Source organism: Haemaphysalis longicornis, unplaced genomic scaffold (assembly GCF_048455015.1).
Source record: "Haemaphysalis longicornis isolate Haplotype H1 unplaced genomic scaffold, Haemaphysalis longicornis Haplotype H1 scaffold_1, whole genome shotgun sequence".
NCBI lineage: Eukaryota > Metazoa > Arthropoda > Arachnida > Ixodida > Ixodidae > Haemaphysalis > Haemaphysalis longicornis.
In genome coordinates this window covers 215,164,609-215,186,499 of record NW_027526203.1, presented here as the reverse complement: position 1 = coordinate 215,186,499, position 21,891 = coordinate 215,164,609, and the positions used below count along the sequence as shown (strand labels likewise).

Sequence of the window (21,891 nt, the reverse complement as noted above, 5' to 3'; positions counted from 1 at the left end):
GTAAAGTGTGAACACTGGCACTTCAGCAGTATTGCAGTGCCATCTATGAAAGTGGGCAATAAACATGATAACCAAATGGCCATCTGTGAGATGGTAGCAGCCCTGGTTAGCAGGCTATCTTTAGTTTTAAGGCTCAGCTCTAGATACGTCATCATTGACGTCACAAAAACACGATTTAGCGGGAGAATCGAAATTTTGGCTTAAAACGTTTAATTTCTTAATGAATAAAGCATCGTTTGCTGCTGGACAAGCACTGAGGGCACTGTAAAACACCAAATCTTTCGAATAAAACAAACTTGAGTTTTGTCTGCATGGCCCCTTTAGAACTGTTTATTTCAGGAAAACAGCTACAGATGCTTCTCCAATGAGCTTTTGCAGTTCACAACTTTTGTGACGTCACAAAACGTAGTACCCAAAAGCGTACAAAGTGTCGACATGTTTTCACATTTCTGGCATTTTCTGCCTTAATAAACTGCTAGTTGGTAGAATGGTGTATTTAGATTCTCAGCAACGTAATCTGACGATACAGACCAACTTGTTTCCACCCATTAGTGTCCCTTTAAGGTGAAGTTTTGTGCATGGTCATGCATCTTTGTATCCGGTGGCGTGTGACTTTGTGTGTTTTGCTGCCTTGGCCTGTGCAGTCTTTCAAGCAGATCGAACATGGTCCCCTGGAGTTAGCCGTGTGCCGCTTCTGCCAGAACAACACGATGGGTGCCCAGTGCGAGGAGTGTGTGGAGGGCTTCTTCATAGCAGGCAGAGACATCGCCCACGGCTGCCGACCGTAAGTCACAATGCGGCTGCCTCGTGGGGCCACGAGGATGGGCTACCGAGCAGTCTAGCTGCAGCTGCTTATTGTAAGAGAGGTGCGGCCTGCCCAGTGCCCTTCTCTGCCCCTCTTTTCCTCAGTCTCCTTGTCCTCTGGCCCATCGACTGTAACACTGGACATAGGCGGAAGACGAGGTACAGCAGCAGTTCCAGGGGCCCTGAGTGGAGTGCGTGTCGATAGCTTCACATGGCGTTACAAGTTAATATGTTGTGCTTCAGGAGGCAGAACTCTCGGTGTAGACGTACCGGAAAGGCTTTTACCGTATTTGCACGAATATAACGCGAGTTTTTTTTTTCAAAATTACATGCTCCAAAACGCACCTCGCGTTATATTCGGAATCGAGTTCAGCCACGAGGCGCGCGTGTCCGGAGAAAGGCGAGAAAGCCATCCCAGTTGAAGGAAACGAGGAACGGGAACATCGCGCCAAGTGAAAGGAGGAAAACCGAATCTGGAAAGAACTCGTCGCCCTTGTGACGCACATGCAAAAACGCAAAAACACGGTGCAAGAGGAGTGCGAGGGGAGGCGCGAGCGGTATGAGGGAGAGGGCGAGAGCGAAGGTCACCCGGTCGCCCCTCGCCGCTGCCGCCGAGTTGTTCTGCACATCGTCAGCGTCGCGCCAAATGGAACTCGAATTTCTTTGTTCCGCGTCTGTTGAAGTGCTTTTTTTCCCCGTCTTCTCGTCTCGAGAGTCGTTCGCGTTTTGTGTGTTACGAGCATCCACGGATCTCACATGGAGAAGAGAAAAGGCGGCCATAGCGGCGGCCGGACGTGACGTACGTGAGGGAACGGAAGCGACCGCGCCAGAGCCGGCGGCCGTTCAGAGCCGCCTGCAAATGCGCGTGGTAGCGCCGCGTTTCGCTTTTTTATTTCCACAGAAAAACTTCCACTAACGTTTGCCCATGATAATGGAGTTGGGTGCAATTCCGGCATCCCGTTGCAATCAATCTAGATGAAGTAGACCACCCGACAGTAATTTTTTCCATCATAATAACTGCTGGAATAGCAATTTTTGGCATTGCAAGTAAAAAACGGACCCTGATTTACAAAGCTATTTGCTCGGATACGATATCGAAAAGCAGCTTTTATTATAGCCGACTCCTCGGCTAATACGTCGCCCTCTCTGAAGGGAACAAATCGCACGCGGGCGGAGATAAATCACTATTTCTACTATACGTTACATGCAAACAGCTTCGTGAATATCGGCCCAGTATTTTTTCCCCTGTGTGCACATCGAGAATCTAATTATTAAAGGGATCTGAAACTATAAGCCCGCCTCCAGAGCTAAATGACGCACTAAAACACGAAAACACTTCCTGTCTAGCGCTGTCTTCTACTTTAACCAGAGACAGGTACTGTTGAAAACGTTTTAATTTCAAATAAACTAAATCTAACGCTCAAAGTAAATACTTCACTTGGGAGCCAAACAGAAATATAATCTATTGTTTAGGAGAGGAGCAGTTTAGTTTTCGCATTTCTCAAATACGACGGCCAATATTTGTGCGGGTGTATTTGTTACTACGAGAAAAGCTGATTTTGGTTCACTTAGCTAGGGAGACAAAAGTCGCACAAATGTTTATAGCCGCGTGTACAAGAACTCTATTTGGGTCGTAAAACTTTTGGAAATGTCTAAAGGATAGAGGTGGCGTTGGGCCAGCCCAAATGAGGCCAATATTGGACGCGGAAGTGCAAGTGGTCAATAATTTATAATATATCTTTTTTTTCTGTGGTAAATGCAATAGGAATGACAACTGTAAGGCAAGTGCTCCTTTCGAGCTACAGTGGAATCTCGGTCATACGAATCTCAAGGGGCGGCAAAAATATTCGTATCACCCGAAAATTCGTATCATCAGAAAACGAGAAAAAATGGAAATGTGCTGCGCATGCGACAGGCGGCGGCAATATGGCGTCGGCTCTTGCCGCGAAGAGGTGCAGGTAGCTTCAGCAACCGCTTCTAACCTTTTGTTAATATAGAGCTCAAGGTGTAAATTAAATTGCTCATGCGGGAAAGGAGCTGACAGTATGGGAGAAGCACTATAAAATGTCATCTACGCCAAATATCCACCGCGAAGGTGGCCCAGCCAGCTGCTGCTAGCGCTCCGAAATTGCCGCAATCACAATGAGGCGCGCGTCTCCCCATTGGCGCAAGTCGTGAGGCTGCTCCCAATGCCGTTAGCGGTAACCGAGGCAGAGGCTGGCGCCTGGGTGCCGGGCTGAATCGTCAGCGCGGGCGTCAAAAGAACGCGCGCTCATCGCCGATGCGACGCGCGCACACGAACTCAAGCGTGAACCGCATGCGATTCGGGCGCGTCGGCGTTTGCGCGCGCTTTCTTTTGACGCCCGCGTCGACGATTTCGCCCCCACGTCAGATTTTACCTCGCTCGTAAAATGACGCGCGACGCGCGCGGTAGTGGGAGGAGCCTGCCGACTTGCGCCAACGGGGAGGCACGCTCTTCATGGCAGCAGTTTGAAAGCGCTCCGGACAGCCCGCTGGCTCCGCCGGAGATGTTTAGGCTTACCACGGTGGCGGATATTTGATAGGCGCTTTCCCTAGCCGCGCGGACGATGCTTTACAGTGTCGTTTTCGGACACATTATCAGCTCCCTTACTTCATAAGCAACTTCTTTTGTTCCTTAAAGAGCGGTCAGAAGCGGTCGGTCGAGCTACCCGCCCTACTTCGCGGCCGTTGACGCCGCCATGTTGCCGCGGCTTACCGCGCCGCGCGCCGCATGCGGGTGGACGGTGGTATTCGCGGTGGCGTCAGCGCGCCTGTGGCGTGCGCGGCGCGTTTTCGTGTGCAGAAAACGCTCCATGCGGTTCACGCTTAATGTTTTTGTGCCTGCGTGCGACCAAGGCCACACGGCCGCACAAACACTCCCGCCTCCCGTCCACGCCGCAGTCATCTGCTCGCGGCTCGCGTGTTCGTATCACCCGCACTGGGTGATAAATGCGAACGGATCATCCGAATTTTTTTACATTGCGTACAATGCATTTTGGCCGGGGAATTTTGAAAATTCGTATCACAACGAAATTCGTATCAACCGAATTCGTATCACCGAGATTCCACTGTATTTTTTTCTTTGAGTAAAAATATTATTTTCAAGTAAAAAGGGTTTTGCTAACTCCAACACGTTCGCAAGCGCCTGAATAGGTTTAGGCTTCTAATCATTTTTTTTTGCATTGAGAAAAATGGGGGATATTACTGCCTATGCGTTTAGTTTAAACAATATTTGATGGCGACGCCGGTACAGCGCGCTGGTGTAGCAGAGAAACCCCGGGCGAACGCATCCCTGCGCCCGGCGGAGCGCCCTGCAAGTCGCCGGAGAAGCGCGAGCTTCACGGGACAGGTTCCCCAACCTCCGTCACAGGCCGCTCGGAACTTGTTACGGCGACTCTCCGCCAGGTGCAAACGTCGTCTGCTCGGAGGTACTTTGAACGGCGGTACCTAGCGCTCTCTGTGATTACGAAGCTAAGGATTTCGCCATGGTGATTTTAAGAGCATAGACTACTTATTTGGACAAAAAAAAAAATTGAGTGCAGTTGGCCTTTAAGAAGAAGGCAATCCTGTCCGAAGACATCGACAACTTGTGTGCGGCGCAACGGATGGACAGTGCGATGATGCGCGAGTGGCTTCGCATCGTGTGGGACAACCGCCCGGGTGCGGCGTTGGCGAAGACGTCCATGCTCGTGCTGGACGCTTTCAGGGGACATTTGACTGACGAAGTCAAGAACGCCATCAGGGAGGCCAAGAGCGACCTCGTGGTGATTCCCGGGGACATGACTTCAACTGCAGCCTCTCGATGTTTGCATCAACAAACCCTTCAAGGATCGCGTGCGAAGAGAGTACGAGGAGTGGCTGGCCGAGAATAACAAGGCACTCACACCGACGGGTCGCGTCAAGCGGGTGTCGATCTCACAAGTCGCCCAGTTGATCGCGAACGCATGGGAGGCTATGCCGCGCTCAATTGTGTCGGGCGCCTTCCTCAAGTGTTGCATCTCCAAAAACATTGATGGCACGAACGACGACACCATCTTCACGGACAGTGACAAGGAGATCAGCAGCGACGATAAGTAGAATAAAAACGAAAAACATATGTCAACTTTCGGTCTCTTTTCACTTTTTTGTGTTCTCAAGAGTTCGCGTTATAATAGTAATAATATTTTTTTTCTTATTTATGCCATCAAAATCTACCCTCGCGTTATATTCGTGGTCGCGTTATATTCGTGCAAATACGGTATTTGTGGTACAGCTACAGTCGAACCCCGCTACAACGAACGCCGCTTCAACGAAATTTCCGCTTCAACGAAATATTTCCAATTCCCCGTCAGCCAGCCATAGAAGTCCATGCAACAAAGTCCTCGCCACAACGAACCATTTGTCAGGCTTGCTTTCGCTTCAACGAAATATTCGATGATTTGGGCTGGGTTTGAACAATTATTTTACAATAAAATTAGCATAGCGCCAGCTATCTGTAACTTTTTATACATTCAGGACGCTTAGTTTCACCGAAAACATGCGCGGTGCGGCCACACCGCCACAAAAAAAAAAACTCATAGGCGGACGCCATTGTTTGATGGTGATAACGATGTGGCTGGCCGTCTTTACATGAGGCGCAGGCCCGGTTCGCCAAGCCGGAGCTACAGCCAATCCGTATCCAGTTGAAATCGCACAAATGCGCTCCGCTGCTGGCGCGGCGCCGTCATGTATGCGTTGCGAGCAGCTGTCCTTGCCGTTTTCCTTCTACCATTGTTCATAGCCAAGAGCAAAAATCATGTTTGCGTGTTTGGTCTTGAAGCCAAGTCATCCTATCTTAGTCATGAGCGCGCAGTTGTGTTAAATGCCAGCGCGCGCGTCTAACCTGCCAAGGTCAGTAGCTGCCCCGCCGTGTCAGATGATAAGATAACGGCACTGCTCCTGCTACAAGTGAGAGGGGGGCTTCGGACGGCCTAGCAGCTATCTGCAAGTAATCAGCTCGGTGGACACGCCTTGTTGTACAGCAATACGTTTTGCGCCTGCATTTCTTCACCCCACTCCGCAATGCGTTCTTCGCGTGCAGTGAAAGAACAGATAACCATTGGTATGTTTGTTATCCGAATAAACATGACGTTATTGCGCGTCACTCCTTTTTCTAAACATTGTATTATGCTGCCAATGATGCGGAAGCATACGGGGCTATTTTTCTGGCCTTTCCGTGGTGTGTTGCGGCAGATTTCGCCTCAACGAATTTTCGCTTCAACGAAATTTTTCGCACGTCCCGTCAATTTCGTTGTAGCGGGATTCGACTGTATAACCTTGCTGCATGGTTGTATTTTTTGTTTTATTGGGTTTTTTTTAATGTGTTTTGAACACGCTAAATAAACTCTCACAATTGTGAGGTGGCATATTCCAGGACATCTGGGCAACATACTATCTCTTTTTGGCAAGCAACAGCAAGAATTGTGCTGCAAAGTTTGTGGCCACTTTCGTGCGCTTATGTTGTGTCTCTGCCATCTTTTGCCAAGTTTACACATCATTGGCATGCTTGTGTGCCAGCAAGCAAAGGTCACGGCTCCTGGTTGGCGGTTTTCGTGCCCTTCTGGTTACGTGCAAGTATCGTCCTAGCAGGTGATAGAAAGGTGGGGCAGTTAAGAACTAAATCTCGCACAGTCTCAAGTGCTAGCTGATTTCCACAGATACCGGTGTGGCCTAAAATCCACTGGACCACGTATGTTTCTCCTGTTTAGTACATTTTGGGTTTCTACACCTGTTTTATGCAAGGCTTTGATCTGCCATACGGTGTTCAATATTGTAGCGGAAATAGCAGCAGGTGCAGTGCACTTCCAGTGAGTCCATGTTATATATTAGTGGTCTTGGCAATAAACTTCGATGTAACGAACTTCAATGTAACGAAACCCTCAATGTAATGAACCACGCAATTTTTTGTAACTTTAAGTGTACGCACACCATGTATTTTCACCCTCTGTGTAACGAAGTCCCGTTTTTCCCAAATTTCAGTGTAACGAAGTTTCATGGAGATTCAGGCACGAAATTTTAGTTGTAGAAGTAGATTTTGGAAGACGCAAGTGCCGAAACGGGGTCTCAATAAAACGTGAACAACGACACGGGCCGCCCAATGTCGCGGATGCAGCGAGCCACGGAATCTGTTAGCGAGCTCTTTGCCTACAAACTGTGTGGCGCGCATACACGGCTGGCGCACTGTTTCTGTCAGAGCTTAATTGTCTACTCGGGCCATCAGCGTGAACCGCATGGATTGTTTTCTCCCCGCAAAAACGCGCCCCGCAAGCCACAGACACCGGGACCACCCATGCGATGCAGGTAGCTCCAGCGACCGCTTCTAACCGCTCGCTGAAACGCAACTCGATGAGCAAACGAGAGGGGCATGCGAGAAAAAAAGTGGATAACGGCGGTGAAATTTTCACTGAAAAACGTCATCCACGCCGCTTACAAAAGCGCCCATCAAATATCCTCCGTGGTGGTTAGCCTAATCGTCTCTGGCAGGGCCGTCGCCACAGCGTGCCGCTGCTTTGCCCTTCGTTCGAGTTCGCTCATGTTTATGGGTTCCATCGTTCCAGCAGGCATTTGTGAATCTTTATGAGCATTGCGCACGCATTTTTCTCACGCCTGCATCCGTGATTGCGCGCCGGTGGCGGCTTCTGCTGTGGCCAGAAAGCTACTCGGTCTGCGCACGGAAGTGCGAGGATCCTGACCAGTTTCGCCAATGGGGAGGCGCGCACCCTATGATTGGAGCTTCGAAGCACTTGGGGATGCCGGCTGGCCCCGTCAGAGACGGCTTACCACCGCGGAGGATATTTGATGGGAGCTTTCGTAAGCAGCGTGTATGACATTTTACAGTGAAAATTTCGCTTGCGTTATCCGCTTTTTTTCTCACATGCACCTCTCGTTACCCCTAGAGTTGCTTTTCAGCGAGCGGTTAGAAGAGGTCGCTGTAGCTACCCGCATTGTGCGGGTGGTCTCCGCGGCTGCGTCAATGTGCCTGTGGCTTGCGGGGCGCATTTTTGCAGGGAGAAAACGCTCCATGAGGTTCACACTGATGCCCACGTAGACAATTAAGCTCCGACAGAAACAGTGCGCCAGCCGTGTATGCGCGTCGTGTTTTCGTTTGCTGGTAACACTTCACGCAGTGAACACTTCATTATAACCACGAATTTTAATGTAGCGAAATTTTAATGTAATGAAGTAAAAAGTAAATTACGAATTTTACGGACTCCGTTACGAGGCTTAACTGTATTGTCAGCATTGTGCACTGTACTGTTGCTCACCCAGGCAATACCTTCCAATTTAAATTTTGTTGGCTTGATAAACATTTTGCTGTTGACCAATTAAAGTTTAACAAAAAAAATTTTGCCATTTGTAGCGAATAGTTTATTAAAGGGGGGTACATTACTCTCTCCCTCTCTGTCTCACAAGTGACTTCATTTATTTGGATATATGTGCAGTGCTTCTGGATATATGTAGGTATATATTTTTATGTAGATTTGAGAAGTTCAATGTTTGAGCTTTACCAGCACCAGTGTTGTTGGGGGTGTTGCTTAACTGTTTCGTTACTGCGGGAAATTGACTAATTTTGAGGGGTCTAACAAAACATTTTTTCTGTGCTATACATATTGGTTAGGCACACACTGATATATGTAGGTATATATTTTTATGTAGATTTGAGAAGTTCATAGTTTGAGCTTTACCAGCACCAGTGTTGTTGGGGGTGTTGCTTAAGTACCATAACAGGTTACTGCACGAGTTGAGGCCAGGCACGATTGCTCAACACAAAGCAGCTCGTGTAACCCAAAAGATAACTTACATGTCAAGGCTAATGTCCTATCTCCCATCTGGCAAATGTACTTTAGCGAAAAGCGCAGCATAGGAGGCACTCAAACAGCAGCACAAAGGTGCACTGAGGCTATTACTGCTCTCAAAAAGGGATTTCAAGGAAGCAGCAAATGTATCCTTAAAGCGGCCATGCAGACAAAATACAATTTATCTTTGTTCGAAAGATTTCGCGTTTTATAGTGCCCCCAGCGCTTGTCCGGCAGCAAACGATGCCGTATTCACTGAGAAATTAATCAATTGGCGGGAGCATCAATTTTGATGCTCCCGCCAAATCGTGTGTTTTCGTGATATCTGCCATGAAGTCACAAGGGCGGGTATTCAAATGAACTTCCAGTCCGTCATTAGGCTCTGCAGCCTAACTTACCATTAGTCCTCCCACATGGTGCTACCATACGAAGCTGCAGACCGTTGTCCACCGTTGCGTTGCTTTTGACCGTATTTGCACCTAGCTTGTGTTTGTTCGGGTATCGTTTCGGGAAGCATGGGGTATGCTCGACAAGCAGGGTCACGTAAAGCGACGTCGCTTACACCAATTGGCCGGTGTCGTGTAAGACAACTCCAATGTGGCGGACTGCTGTGCAGCTAAAACAAGCATAGTGCATCTTGAAGTGCCGAGGTGCACTGCCTGACGCGAAAACGTGGAACAGGAAGAATTACACAGGAACAGGCGAGGTGAGGCACAACCTCACCTCGCCTCACTTTGTCTGTTCCTGTGTAATTCCCCCTGTTCTACGTTATCGTGTCAGGCAGTGCACCTCGGCACTTCAAAGATGTTAATTGTATATAACTTCGCTTAGGCCCTACTGTAAGCCAGCAGTTAGTACTGCCATACTGTCTCGCAAAAGCTGCTGTCAGCATCAGGTGCGTGTAATGTGTCCAATCGTGTCTGTGGTTGGGAGAACGCAATGCAACATATACTGAATATGTTTGAGACGTGCATTTTGCAGCTCTTTTGGGGTACTTGTGAAATATAATGTAGGCAGGTGTGATTTAATTAACTCTGAAGAGGGATCGTGGCTCTTCGACAGTCAAATCTGACGTATTGAAAGTTGTTTGTTTGGAAAGCGGCAGCATTGCATTGCTAAGGCAGCACTGTTTGCTGCATCCAGGTGCGAGTGCCATGGGCATGGGGACACCTGTGACCGGCGCACAGGGGAAAGCTGCAACTGCAAGAACAACACGGAGAATGATCGCCAGTGCAGCCAGAAGACCGGAAAGAACAATGCCAGCCCCTGTTGGAACCTCCAGGTTTGCTGGCTTGGCCCATTTTGTTTCTGTAGCGTTTCTTGTGTGGCCAGTGTTGAACTAATCATCTGTCACTTGCACTTTAATTAAGCTACAGGCTCTGTGAGGGTCTTTGTTGATATTTCTTGCAAATATTTTTTTGCAGTTGAGATGCTTTCGGCCGGTTTTGACATAGTTGATGGTGTAGCGTTGGTGTAGCGTGGCTGCAAGGGCATTCTTCTCTCGCTTCCTTTGTGCGCCTGAAGGCTACAGACAGAAGAGGCATTGCCCCGACTCAAAACTGTGTGGGGAATGCAATACAGGACCCGTTTTTTGAGCCTGAGAGGTTGCTTATGCACCATACACCCTGCGCAGCTTTTTTATTTTGGGGGGTCTAATCAAGGGAACGCTAGCTTTTATCTCGTGGTGCCATATTGCCGTATGATTGTTTACTTATGGCATCTCTGTTCACGTCACAGTGCTCCAAGTGCAAGGAGAACTTTCAAGGTGTTCCCACAAATGGCCACCAGTGCTATCGTCACATGCGTCTGGAGCAGGACTACTGCTTGGATCCAGAGACGCAGGGTGAGTCAGCCCAACAGGCTCTTTCTCCAATTAAAGAAATTGCCCCGATAACACAGGCTTTTTGTTGTTATTTTTTGTACGTCAAACAAATGCAGTCTAGTCCACTTATAACGATATCCAGGAGCCAAGGAAAACCCACTGTTAACTTATAACCAATAATTGTTATAAACGGGTTGCACAAAAAAAAGACAACACAGAGATCAAAACATTTTATTCGCATGCAAGCAAGTTCGTACTACTACTTATTTGCAGAAAAGATGGCATAGTCGTTGGGCTTTGTTTGCTTCACGTGAAGCTGGCACACATCTTTTTAAAGAGCATCTATCAGTGCTTCACCTAACTGAGCAAAAGGTCCTTGGCAGAAACGAATTCCCTGAGGGGCTGTATCATGCGTTGGGTCTCCTGTGAAGACCCTACTTGAGTAGGCTGCGCAACGGCATCATCAGAGTCATCGCTGTCAGCGCTGTCCGCAGCATGTATCTGCGTAACCATCGCCTCTTCAGTGAAGCACTCAGATGTTTCCAAAACATCGGGCCTAACGTCCCTTCCGCGGAAAAATAAAGGCAGTTGAAGAGGCACCCAGCCAAATTCAAGCGGTGTGCACGTGACACAACAAGTGAACGTAGGCGAACGTGTGAGCGAGTGGTGCCGGCACCGGTGACGGGAGATTGCAAGCGGGTGCGGGGATGATGCCAAAGCAGTGATGCCGGGAGGAGGTTTAGAAGGAAAAGTGCTCTTCCCCTCTCCCACTTCCTCATAAGCGGTGCGGTCGACCTGTTTTCTGAGGGGTGGAAGGGATGCAAGGGGCATCACGGCTCGCAGTGCATGCTGTCGGTGCGGAGAGCCAGCAGCAGCTTGAATTTTGCATGCTCGCTGTAGCCGGATTCAATCGGTATGTCCAATATTGTAGCACTGGAGCATTGTAATAAGCGGTTTATTTTACCATACAATGCATATCAAAGTGGATGCTGCCATAGGTCTTCATCGTTAAATCCGATATACAGTTGAACCTCGATATAACGAACGTTGATTTAACGAAATCCGCGATGTGGCGAATTTTTTCAAGTTTTCTATCAAAATTTTACTACATCCATGTATTTTTATCTCGATTTTACGAAGTAATTTCGTGCGGCGCTTTCGATATAATGAAGTCATGGCGAGAAAGGAAGAACGAAATTCCGGTTGAGGCACATTTTATTTTGCCTCTCAGAGCCTACATTGAAAACATGCGGTACTCACATTAACTCTTAAAAGGCTAAAATGAAAGAAATGCGGTGAATTATGCAGTTGACAACAATTAAAAGCGATAAAAGAAGCTGCTCAGAAACCGCTAAAAAAAAAAAAAATGGACGGTTTAATAGTGCGGCCACCATTTTGACGTCTCGATCGTTGCCTACGCTTATGCTGCCGAAGGCCGAAGCCTACTTCAAGTGCCTTTTTCTACGCGTCCTTGCTGGCGGTGCTGCTGCTCTAGGTTGTGCTCGCTGATAACCACATTAATATTTTGTTCGTCCATCATTAGATGAGTCTTATAAAGCAGCATGAGCACTCCTCGAAGAGTATCCGGAGGAACTCCAGAGAGCCATCGAATCTACAAGCAAGACAGACCAGTCATGGGCCATCCAGCAGGTCTTTGCCGCGCTCGAAAGGCACGGGCTCCGTAAAACGGGCTTGTGACGAGTAGGGTCGCAGAAGAAGGCGCGACGCCAGGCCACGTCGAGGCGGAGCCGTAACTCGGCTCCTTCCTGCCTACTGCAGGGTTTGTTTCAATAAAGTCCTTTCCAGTCCAGTCCAGTCCAAGGGAAAGAAAAGTGTTCTGAACAAGAGCCTGAGGAAGTGTCTGTAAAACCGAAGGCCATTGAAGTGATGGATGCCATCGACGTTCTGCGGGGGCACGCAGGCGCATGTGAATGTTGAAAAGCAAGCCTTGTTAGCGCTGTCAGCATACGAACGTCACGTAAAGCCCACCCTGGTCAAGAAACACCAAGCACTGCTTACGGACTTCTTCACTACGGATTGAACATCACGTGCTGGTGGCAATAAATTGCTTTCCGAACGTGGTCAAAACGTGTTCATTAGACAGCTGCGATGTGGAGAAATCGGTTTCTTTAGGGCTCAGCGTGCATAAAAGTAATTGCCTAATCAAATTTGGCCAGAAGATATTTAAGGGGGGACGCGGCTTTCAACTTCAGAAAAATGACAAAAACGTTTTTTTGAAAGCCACATATTCGGCTTCTATGTTTCCTATTCTGTGCGTCTGCAAAGTTTTTCCGCTGAAAAGCGTCTCAAAGTGGCATAAAAAAATAGTTTTGCCAGGCGCGGTGACAAACTATCAGTGCGAAAGGGCGAAAAAACGGCAATTTTCTGAGCGCTGTATCTCCGCAACGGTGCCACCGGGCGCGGCCATTTTGATATCGTTAGATCGGCCGAGCGTTGGTCTTTCCGGTTCCGCTCGTCTCTTTTATCTTCGTTCAATCACAAACGCACGAACGGCAGAAAAGAAACGACGCACAAACGAAGCTACAAATAGATGCTGAAGCGCTATTCGTCCTCTGGTCGGGGCGGACTAAGACGACCCTCCTGATTGGGTGCGTCGCGGCGCAATGCAAGATGGCGGCCGCCTGAACTGCGTAGCATGGGCGGTTTGAGTTCATTTTCGCTGCTTCGCTCGGCCAAGTTTCTGTTCAGTCTGTGGTATTAAACACGGACATTATCGTGATGGGAAGGCCTCAGATCACGAGCCAGATTACGGGAAGTTGTGCGGCTCGAAAGGCGGAGGTCATCGAACGCTTCGTGGTGTGCGTGACTCTACCGTCGCCAGACCCCGGAGGGTGACGCGGTGTGCGCGCTTGCGATAGCGGTTCGTGAAGTGAACTTTTAGTCGGATTTGCGATGTTTACACGCTTAGTTATTGCTGTGTTTTGATTGTGGGCTCGCTAGCCTTGGGAAAGAAACGGTCGACGCGTCAAACGTTGCGGCGCGCACGGCATAGCCGACGCGCATTGGAACATCACATGACTGCGCAACCGGTTACTATTGAACGCCAGTAGTTGTAATTAATGCCTGCAACGTTAGATTTAATCTTAAAAGCGACCTGACAAGCCATATCAAGGATAATCAAAGTACGATATGTCGCGGTAAGCGCGAGCTGCGATGCGCGCGAACCATATCGCCTTTCTTGCGCAACATTGCCCGTGCACTTCTAATAATCATGCAAACAGGTTTGAAATGGGAATATAGGAATAAAAATATGTTCTCTGCGTTAAAAATTTACCTTACTGTCACAGCATTTAACAGTGATTTTTTAAAGTAAATTATTGATACCAATGCATATGTAATCTATGGCTTATGGCATACTGACTGTGCTGCGAGAAATATTAGATGCCTTGAACGTCAAAAGTTGTGAAAAAAAAAAACCTTCCATCAAAGTTGGAGTTATGCACAATATTATACCAAACTTCAAAGTCGCTCATTTGCATCCTTGTGGTATGCAAACTTTTGGCAATGAACACGTATGAGTACTCAGTTGCTGCACTAGGCAAAGTAATAAAACGTAAAAGAAGCCAGAAATTTTCAAACTTAAGTTAAAAAAATGCTTTACTTATTGTCATGGGGACAACACTGCAAAGGGAAGTTGTCCAGTGCGATACAGCCAACCAGCTAACCTACTTTCGTTGAAAGCCCATTGAAAGCCATCTCCCCCTCAGTTTGGTCTGCTAACTGGGCTATGTACTCTTCACAGAGGAGCTGAAAATGATGTTTTGTGGAAAGAGAAAGGCTGTAAAAGGCACTAATTTCAAGGCAAGGCCTTCCAGAAGCCCCATGTTCAAAAGGACAAGAAAGGCTACAACCGTGACGACTTTTGATAAGTGAAACCTATGTTGCAACTTCGAAAGCCGTTTTCTCAAAACAGTTTTTTTTGCCACCTGTGTTGCTTGTTCCAGGGATTTCTTCGTGGCAGCTGGGTCTATTTTGGTTCCGTTTCTTGCGTTACATTCCTTGATGGACAGTTCAGGTCGTGACACTCTTGGTTTTTCAGATTTGTTTTTTGTGATTTTTTTATTCAAATAGTCGTTCACAGTCGACATGCCTGTTGCACATTAACCTCTAAAAAAATGAAAACTAAAAAACATTGTGTTGTAAAAAAAGTTCTAAAACTGTCACGACCTCGTCCATTCATTTGGGAATGCAAAGCACTCCGAACAAGTTTTCTATCATGTTTTATAAGTTGCTCAAGCTCGGTACAAGCGAAACAAAAAGAAAATTTAATAAATAAAAAAGTAATCAAAATATTACCTTGAAATTTTTATGATGTTATCACAGAAGCATTTCCAGTTTCTGTGCCAATTTTCATCAAAATCCACAAAGAAATAAAAAAGTTGATTTTGAAAGCCACGTCCCCCCTTAAAGGGACCCTGCAACACTTGCCATCGACTATTGGTAATGTATTTTGGGATGAAGTCTATTGTCCCAGAAATCTCCTCCCGCAAGAATTATGAAAATCCGTTCACAATTAACTAAACTACACGCGATGAGAAATCGCGCATAATCGTTCCCTCTCAACTCGACCGCGGACAGCGCGACGAAAGCTGCGCGCTCTCTCCCGGAGAGGGGGGCGGCTCGCGGCGTTCTCTTCGGTGGCCTTCGATATATCACATGCCGGGTAGTTTTCTCCTTTTCTCCGCAACGCGGAGGGGCCTATTTCCGGTCTGGTGCCACAAAAAAGCAGGCATGGGTGCCTGCTCGCTAGTGCGCGCTCGGGCTGGTAGGGCGTTTTTGAAGCAATAAACGTTTGTAGTCGAGTGGTCCCGTTGAAAGGGAAGTATTGAGCTCATCAATCAAACTCCGCGCACTCAAAACACAAAATAAACGGCAAAACTGTGCCTACAGGTTCAGGCATAGAAGAGGTTCGTACACAGCGATGACGACGACGGAAATGGAAGAATCTAGCCGCGAAGTTGACCAGTGACAGCCGATCGGGCAGCCATGGCCTATGTGACGTCCCTTAGGCCATGCCAGGGGTTGCATAATGAGGACAACTGAAGAGAGAGCGGTTGGTTTTTCCGCGTCTTTCACATCGATTTGCGCGCTCATCGCTTCACGTGCACGTGTAATATTTGGCTCAGGTATTCCTGGCAGTGTAATCTAAACGTCGCGCAGGTTTACTTGCACTGCTCAAAGAGTTGCAGGGTCCCTTTAATGTAAGCTTTCCGCTTTAGCGGGAGCACGTAAGCGCTGCTCCACAAAGTGAAGCGGTCCGTGTGTACTCCGCTCAACTCTCAATCATGGCTTTATCGCGAGTGTCGTGGTTGCATCACGCGCCCATACTGCAGAGCCTTTGTGCATGAAAAACGTATTTCGAAAGCTTTATAGCACCCTCCCGCTGTTGGCCCGCCGCACCCCTCAACCCCGCGCCTAAGCCTACCACTGAACAACGGACGAAAAGAGGCATAACTTCGAACCAGCACATCGCCGGGGTGAAGTTCACGGGGTATGGGCGCGGGTTCAATTGACTAACAGCGGCGTTTAGTAGTGACCGAAATGAAAAAAAAGAAAAAGTGGAAACCTAGTCTGCTATCATATTTAATGAGGCGTTGCGGAACAAGCACCGGTTTTACGACAACACGAACTACTGTCGGCTATCTGAATTCTATTGCCTAAGTGTTGAAGCTCTTAATTCACACAATTTTCGCAACCAGTTTTAGTACAAATTTCGGTTTAAGTGGAGAGGTAACTACATAGCAGTTGTTTCTGAGCGGTGGGCAAGGTTTTGCAACCTCAATAACTGGTTAAATTAACCGTAAAATCGGAACCTCGATTTTACAAAATTCTCGATTTAACGAAATTTTCGTCCGCAAGTACGACTTCGTTATATCGAGGTTTAACTGTATTGTTATACACAGTGTCGTCATAAGTGGACTCAACTGTATATAGTGAAGTGGCTCAAAACAACCTGCTTTTTTCATTATGTTTTTATTCTTACGATGTGGTACGCCCCGGTGAAAAGCGAACTGCTTCACTTGAGGAAAGCCCAAGCCCCCAGTACATGGCATGCAACATCGGCAAACAGTACTTTTTGATTACAAAGCAATGGCTTATGAAATTACAAAAATCATACCCCTCTCAGTACATAGTTTCTGATCATAGATCGAATCATGTTAAATCAATTGTGTATAATCAAGTGTTCAAATGACTGTAGTGACCCAAACACAAAAGGATAAAAATCAACATAAATACAGCAAACAAAATACAACAACAGAGAAAACGTGTTTGTAAATCAGAACTATACAGGCAAAACATCAGGTGTTAATGCAGCATGGTCTCAAAGCTTTATACATCATTACGTTAGCATACGCAAGAATATACATCAGTTTGCAGGTTGTTTACAGCACGATACTACCTGCAGTAAAATGTAAAATCATGTACTTCAAAAAAAGAAACAAAGGCGGGAACAGTGTTTACAATAATTGATTGATGATTGATTGATTGTACGTTTTAACGTGCCGACGCAACGCAGGTGATGAGGAGCGCCGTAGTGAAGGGCTCCGGATTAATTTTTACCACCTAGGGATCTTTAACGTGCGCCGAAATCTCGTACACACGGGCGTTTTTGCTTTTCGCCTCCATCTGAAAAGCAGCCGCCGCGGCCGGGAATTGAACCCGCGATCTCATGCAGTGTTTACAATAGGAATGACTGCCTAATAACACAAAAATTACTGCTTTCTATGTCTATATTTTGGGATCTCAACTTATTTAAAAGGTGTGGAACTGTAAGACGTAGCATTTGACGACTGTAATCAGTACGGCAGAACGGAATATGCCAAAGCTCTTGATTGCGGGTGCTGTAGTCTGAAATATTTACTCTGAAATTTACAAGTTGTAAAGAGCTATGTTGTCTAGATTTAATAGATTTCTTTCTTTTCCTCAGAAAACTCAAATTTACATCACAATTTCAGAAGTGGAGTGATAAATGGAAGGAACTTGTCTTCTGATGTGCTGCTCGTTATTTACCTATGTCTTTCTAGCTGCGCTGTGTGTTTAATGTCGTGGCCACCTGGACAAAGTCACTGAACAGGGTTGACTGATCAGACTAGGATCAGTGCCCTCTAGTTTCCCACCGAGCTGTCTCAAATTTTTTTGAAGCAACAAGGTTAGGACGGGTGCATCATTGAATACTGGGAGCTAGGCCATTAACTCTTTTGTGACCGCGGAAAAATAGCCGATTTTGAGTGCTTCCACAAAACATTTTTTTTTTTCTCTTGAGCTACTCGACACATTTATCATTGCTGTGCATGAAATTGTAGCTTATAGATTGCTCTTTCAAACACATAACAGCAGTTTTGTGAAAGGTTTAATTAATGACAGTTTTATTTGTCAAATAAACAGAAAAAAAATGCACAAAAAAGTATACACAAAGTACATATAGGCAATTTTACTGAGCCTAAAACTTATTTTACGAATTCTAAGATATGCAAGTTGTTTCTACGTTCCTAAGCTATAATTCAATATATGTATTCATCAACGCTGTACACCAAGTTTTGTATTTTTGCGGGCCCACCAACCTAGTGGGCCTGACGGCTGTGCCACTCCGCAAAGCAACTCGAGAGTAAGTCAGTCCCTCTAAAATATGCGTCCAGGCAACCTGTTTGTGTTCTGACACAAAATGATTATCACTGCAGTGATGAAAAGCAAGCAAAAAAATGTAGCGTTCTTGAGAAGCGGCACGCGGTACTCAGCAGCGCTACTCCGACATGAGCACCAGGCTATCTTGAAGGTGATAACGCAATACGACACGGTGCATTTGGAAAAATATCCCCGCCACACACTGTCCAGACCCTACTCATGAAAGTAAGACAGCAGTCGTCAGACAGGAAGCAGGTTTTATTCATAAATACAGTGCGAAATCAAAAACGAACCTTACGTGTCAGCACCTGTCGAAGTCTGAGGCCGTTGAATGGGAGCATCTTCATCAGAACTAAAATATGACGAATCCACATTGTTGCTTGACCCCGCACGGGGCACCTTGAGTAATCTTGGTGACGGTATTGGCGATACCGCGGACCCCGAGCCCCCAAACATACGCTGGATCCAACCGTGGCAATGTGTTTATAGGTGAAGGGTTAGAAGCAGTGATGGCCGTCGGAGCCTTGGTCGAGCTCCGGCCGATGGGCTCCCTGCCTGTCTACCAGGCAGGGAGCTCCGGGACCTCTTTGACTACCAGGGTAAGGTCAAAGAAGAAAGTACCCCCGTCTCCCTGCTTTTCAATGTGTCATATGGCATTTTCAAAACCCCCCCCCAGACGTGATCGGCCCCCGAAAAGGGGCCGCACCGAAGTTCCATTTCCACCTCTTTCAACAACTGTCTTTCCAACAACTGTAAACAACTATTCCCGTTTTCTTGTAGTTGAGTCAACTGACACAGAAAGATCTGTCGCTTCATTGTCTGTCTTCTTGTTATCGAAGTTCCTGACGAGTATAATTGGTGAGGCGTACAAAGCCAAGAAACAAAGAACTGGGCAATTGCTGGTCGAAGTGACCAAGCAGCAGCAGGCAGAAAAACTCTTGAGCCAGACCCGAATCGGTGATCTTGACATCAGGGTCACGCCCCACCGCAGCTTAAACAGCTCCCAGGGCGTGATCTCCGATCCCGATCTACTAAACGAAACTGAAGCCGACCTGCTGGAGGGCCTTCGAGGTCAGGGCGTAACAGCAGTCAGGCGCATAAACATACGTAGAGAGGACAAACAAATACCTACAAAGCATCTTATCTTAACTTTCGACAGGTCGAGCCTTCCAGAATACATCAACGCAGGTTTTGTTCGATGTCCGGTCCGGCCTTACATCCCTAACCCGCGGCGCTGTTTTAAGTGCCAACGGTTTGGGCATGGCACCAACTCCTGCCGCGGCCGCCTTACCTGTGCGAAATGCGGCCAACATGACCACCCGTCCGAAAACTGCAACACCCAGAGTTTCACCTGTGCCAACTGCCAGGGGCCCCACGCAGCTTGGTCTCGCACTTGTGAGAAATTTAAGCAAGAAAAACAAATCATAAATGTAAAGGTCACTGAGAACATCACCTTTCCAGAGGCGCGAAAGAGGTTCGCCTCTTTCCCTCTGGGGAGGTACGCCGACGCGGCTCGCCGGGGGGCGGAGCGGCGTCTGGTGTCCACAGGGACCCAGTTCAGCGAGTCTGACCTGGTCCCTGCCCCGCCCCCCCCTGGGTTGCCTCGGGCAGCCCAACCCGCCTCCGCACCGCTCGCTGAGCCAGCAGCGGCTGTGGGGGCAACCACGTCTGGTGGAAGCGATGCTGCATCCTCCACTTCCACTCCAGCGTCCCAAGCCACAGGCGAGGGCGCAGAGGAGATGGACTTGGGGGAGCCAGCGGCAGCTCCCACCCCCACCGCACCGCCTGTGCCATCCGCGGCGTTCCTGAACCCCTCGGTGGTTGCGGGCAAGGAAAAGCGCGCCCCAAAGGGTTCGCGGTCCAAGGAGCCTGATCCCTCAGGCGCTCCGAGGACATCCGAGGATGAAATGGACGTCGGTCCGTTCTTGTCTGCGGTGCACCGCAAGGAACGCGTCCCGACGCCAAAGCCTCCCGACAAGCCAAAAAAGACGAGAGTCACAGCCCCGAAAGACGACACATAAACAACACAGTCCAGTAGCTCCGAACACTTCATAATGGGAAGAGAGAACATAGTACAATGGAACTGCAGAGGCCTTCTGAATAATCTTGACGACGTGTATGAGATTCTGCATACCAATCAGCCAAGTGTTATGTGTGTTCAGGAAACACATTTGAATTCTAAACACACAAATTTCTTGAATAGTTACCTGGTATACAGGAAAGACAGGGATGGCTGCACACACTCTTCTGGCGGTGTGGCCATAATCGTCCGGAAATCGTTAGCATGCCACCCTGTCACCTTGAACACTATCCTTGAGGCTGTAGCAATACGCTTAATAATATTTAACAGGTTGATAACGGTATGCTCCATATACATCCCTCCTGATGTTTCACTTACGAGCTCCGACTTCGAGGCGCTGGTTGACCAGCTGCCCGAACCATACATCCTGACAGGCGACCTTAATGCTCACAACACTCTTTGGGGCTCTTCTCGCACGGATGCCCGAGGTCGCCTCATAGAGAAATTCCTTACATCTTCAGGAGCATGCCTTTTCAACAGTAAACAGCCTACATACCATAACATAGGACACAACACATACTCATGTCTTGACTTGGCGATTGGCTCCGCAGTTCTCTTTCCTCATCTCGAGTGGGGTGTGGGAACTGACCCATATGGCAGTGACCACTTCCCCACCTCACTTACATATATAGGTAAAGGCCCAAGCAGTTCCTCTTCCCATAATAGGTTCAATGAAGCACGAGCTAACTGGAATACATTTACAGAGACATCCAAACTACACCACACATCCATAGGACACCTACACGTTGACGAAGCTACCCAACTCCTTACGGCGCACATCCTCGACGCCGCCGAAAAGTCCATTCCCCACGTCTCTGGTGCCCCGCGCAACCAGCGGAGGCCGTGGTGGAATGAGGACTGTAGGCGGGCGCGAGAGGCCCAGAACAAGGCGTGGGGTATCCTTCGTCGGTACCCCACGTCGGGAAACCTCCTCTTGTTCAAAAGGGCTAAGGCGATGGGAAAACGTGTGCGCCGTGAGGCAAAACGAGAGAGTTGGCGTACATTCATAACATCAATAAACTCCTACACAGACACACGGAAAGTATGGACACGTATACGCAAACTCAAAGGACAACAGACACACAGCCTACCCCTGGTCAGTACAACAGGGGACACTCTGGAAGACCAGGCTGACACACTCGCACAACACTTCCAACACGTGTCCAGTTCAGCACATTACACGAACACTTTCCTGAAACATAAAGCCTCTTGTGAAAAGAAGTCCCTACACGACAACAACAAATCACAGACTTCGTACAACTCCCTGTTTTCACTACATGAGCTGAGGGCTGCTCTGAGCACGTGTAAACCCTCAGCTCCAGGCCCAGACAACATCACATACACAATGATACAACACCTGCACGCAGACACTCTTCTAACACTCTTACACCTCTATAACAAGATCTGGCTTTCGGGGCACATTCCAAACTCTTGGAAGGAGGCTATAGTTGTAGCTTTCCTGAAGGAGGGAAAGGACCCGTCGTCCCCCTCAAGCTACCGTCCTATAGCCCTGACGAGCTGCCTGTGCAAGCTCTTCGAGAAGATGGTAAATCGCAGGCTCGTGTACTTCCTCGAGTACAACGGTCTTCTCGAGAGCTGCCAGGCAGGCTTTAGGGTGGGGCGATCGACGAACGATCAACTGGTAGCTCTTGACTCGTACATCAAGGATGCCTTCGCGCATAAGCAGTATTGTTTAACTGTCTTCT

General features: G+C 48.0%; 1 protein-coding gene across 1 annotated transcript in view; it reads left to right on the top strand.

The window, feature by feature from the left end:
- Positions 1-21,891, top strand: part of Megf8 (multiple EGF like domains 8) — a 286,005-nt gene that overhangs the window by 251,646 nt on the left and 12,468 nt on the right. Inside the window, exons 34-36 of the mRNA XM_077673228.1 lie at positions 645-784; positions 9,783-9,921; positions 10,377-10,482. Coding sequence (XP_077529354.1) covers positions 645-784; positions 9,783-9,921; positions 10,377-10,482 — 385 coding nt within the window. The remainder of the gene's footprint in view (positions 1-644; positions 785-9,782; positions 9,922-10,376; positions 10,483-21,891) is intronic.